A 1,334-nucleotide genomic window follows, 5' to 3' on the forward strand; every position below is an offset into this window, starting at 1 on the left:
AGTTTGTTAAACATCATTCATAGCTCAACAGGAAATGAATATTTTAATGATTTTCTGTCAGTAATTGTCAGTAAAGTTGTTAATAAATCATCAGATGATAACCTGCAGCTGTATTGTGTCTTGTTCTCTCCATCAGATGTCTGTGAACTGGAACTGGACACAAACACAGTGCACAGACACCTCAAACTGTCTGACAACAACAGGAAGGTGACCCGTGTGAGAGAGTATCAGCCATACCCTGATCATCCAGAGAGGTTTGACTCCTGGTGGCCTCAGCTGCTGTGTAGAGATGGTCTGACTGGTCGCTGTTACTGGGAGGTCCAGAGGAGAGGAAGGGTTGAAATATCAGTGAGTTACAGAGGAATCAGACGGAAAGGAAACAGTAGAGACTGTTTGTTAGGTTGTAATGGTCAGTCCTGGAGTCTGTACTGCTCTGATGATCGTGGTTACTCTGTCTGTCACAATACCAGAGTAACAGTCCTCCCGTCCTCCTCTGTCTCTAACAGAGTAGCAGTGTATGTGGACTGTCCTGCTGGCTCTCTGTCCTTCTACACAGTCTCCTCTGACTCACTGATCCACCTCCACACCTTCAACACCACATTCACTCAGCCTCTCTATCCTGGGTTTATGGTCTGGTCAGTTGGTTCCTCAGTGTCTCTGTGTCCTCTGTAGGAGGAGACAACTTCCTGTCCTGTGGTGTAAATGTTGATGGAGGACGAGGTTCACATTTGTCTCTGATTGTGTCTTTAATGTCAGAAATCTTCTTCTCTGTTGAAATGATCTCCTCTGGGATGAAAACTAGTTCTGTATGAACTGTGTTGACTTTGATTTTCTCTTTAATCTCATTTTATTGGAGCAGCTTCAGCTGTTAGGGATTTATTTCCATCTAGGTTCAAAAATAATAAATATAAATAACTAGTGCTGTCAAACAATAACATTTAATCACAATTAACGTCACATTGTTATCTATTCTAAATGTCCCTTGATTTCTTTTTGTCACATTATTTTTGTTTTTATTTTATCTTATCAACATGGAAAAGGGGATTGGCTCGCTTTGAGCAAACGTTTTGATTTTCGTTTGATTATTTTAATATTTTTGAGCATATTATTGTATAGGGCTGGGTGATATGGTTTAAAAATAAATAAACAGATTTAAAAAAAAATCTGACTGTGAGAGTCATTTGGTTTTGTGTTAATTATTTGTGTACTCTGTGTATTTCTACACTGTATTAACCCGTTTGTGCCGGATGCTTCGCGCCGACACATCTACCGCCCAACTCTCAACCTCCTGCCGGCTGCTGCGTGGCAGGTGTTCAAATACTTATTATCAGCTG

At 40.7% G+C, this 1,334-nt stretch overlaps 1 protein-coding gene across 3 annotated transcripts in view; it reads left to right on the plus strand.

The window, feature by feature from the left end:
• Positions 1 to 1,077, plus strand: part of LOC116678473 (receptor-interacting serine/threonine-protein kinase 3) — a 36,716-nt gene extending 35,639 nt beyond the window's left edge. For 2 of the 3 annotated variants that reach the window (XM_032508386.1, XM_032508385.1), the window contains one exon: positions 137 to 886. In XM_032508386.1, coding sequence (XP_032364277.1) covers positions 137 to 672 — 536 coding nt within the window. In that variant the 3' untranslated portion in view covers positions 673 to 886. Of the gene's footprint in view, positions 1 to 136 lie in introns of all 3 variants that reach the window. The other variant, XR_004329253.1, reaches the window with a different exon arrangement.
• The last annotated feature ends 257 nt before the right edge of the window (positions 1,078 to 1,334 follow it).

This window comes from Etheostoma spectabile, unplaced genomic scaffold (assembly GCF_008692095.1).
Source record: "Etheostoma spectabile isolate EspeVRDwgs_2016 unplaced genomic scaffold, UIUC_Espe_1.0 scaffold00007484, whole genome shotgun sequence".
In the NCBI taxonomy this organism is placed as follows: Eukaryota; Metazoa; Chordata; class Actinopteri; order Perciformes; family Percidae; genus Etheostoma; species Etheostoma spectabile.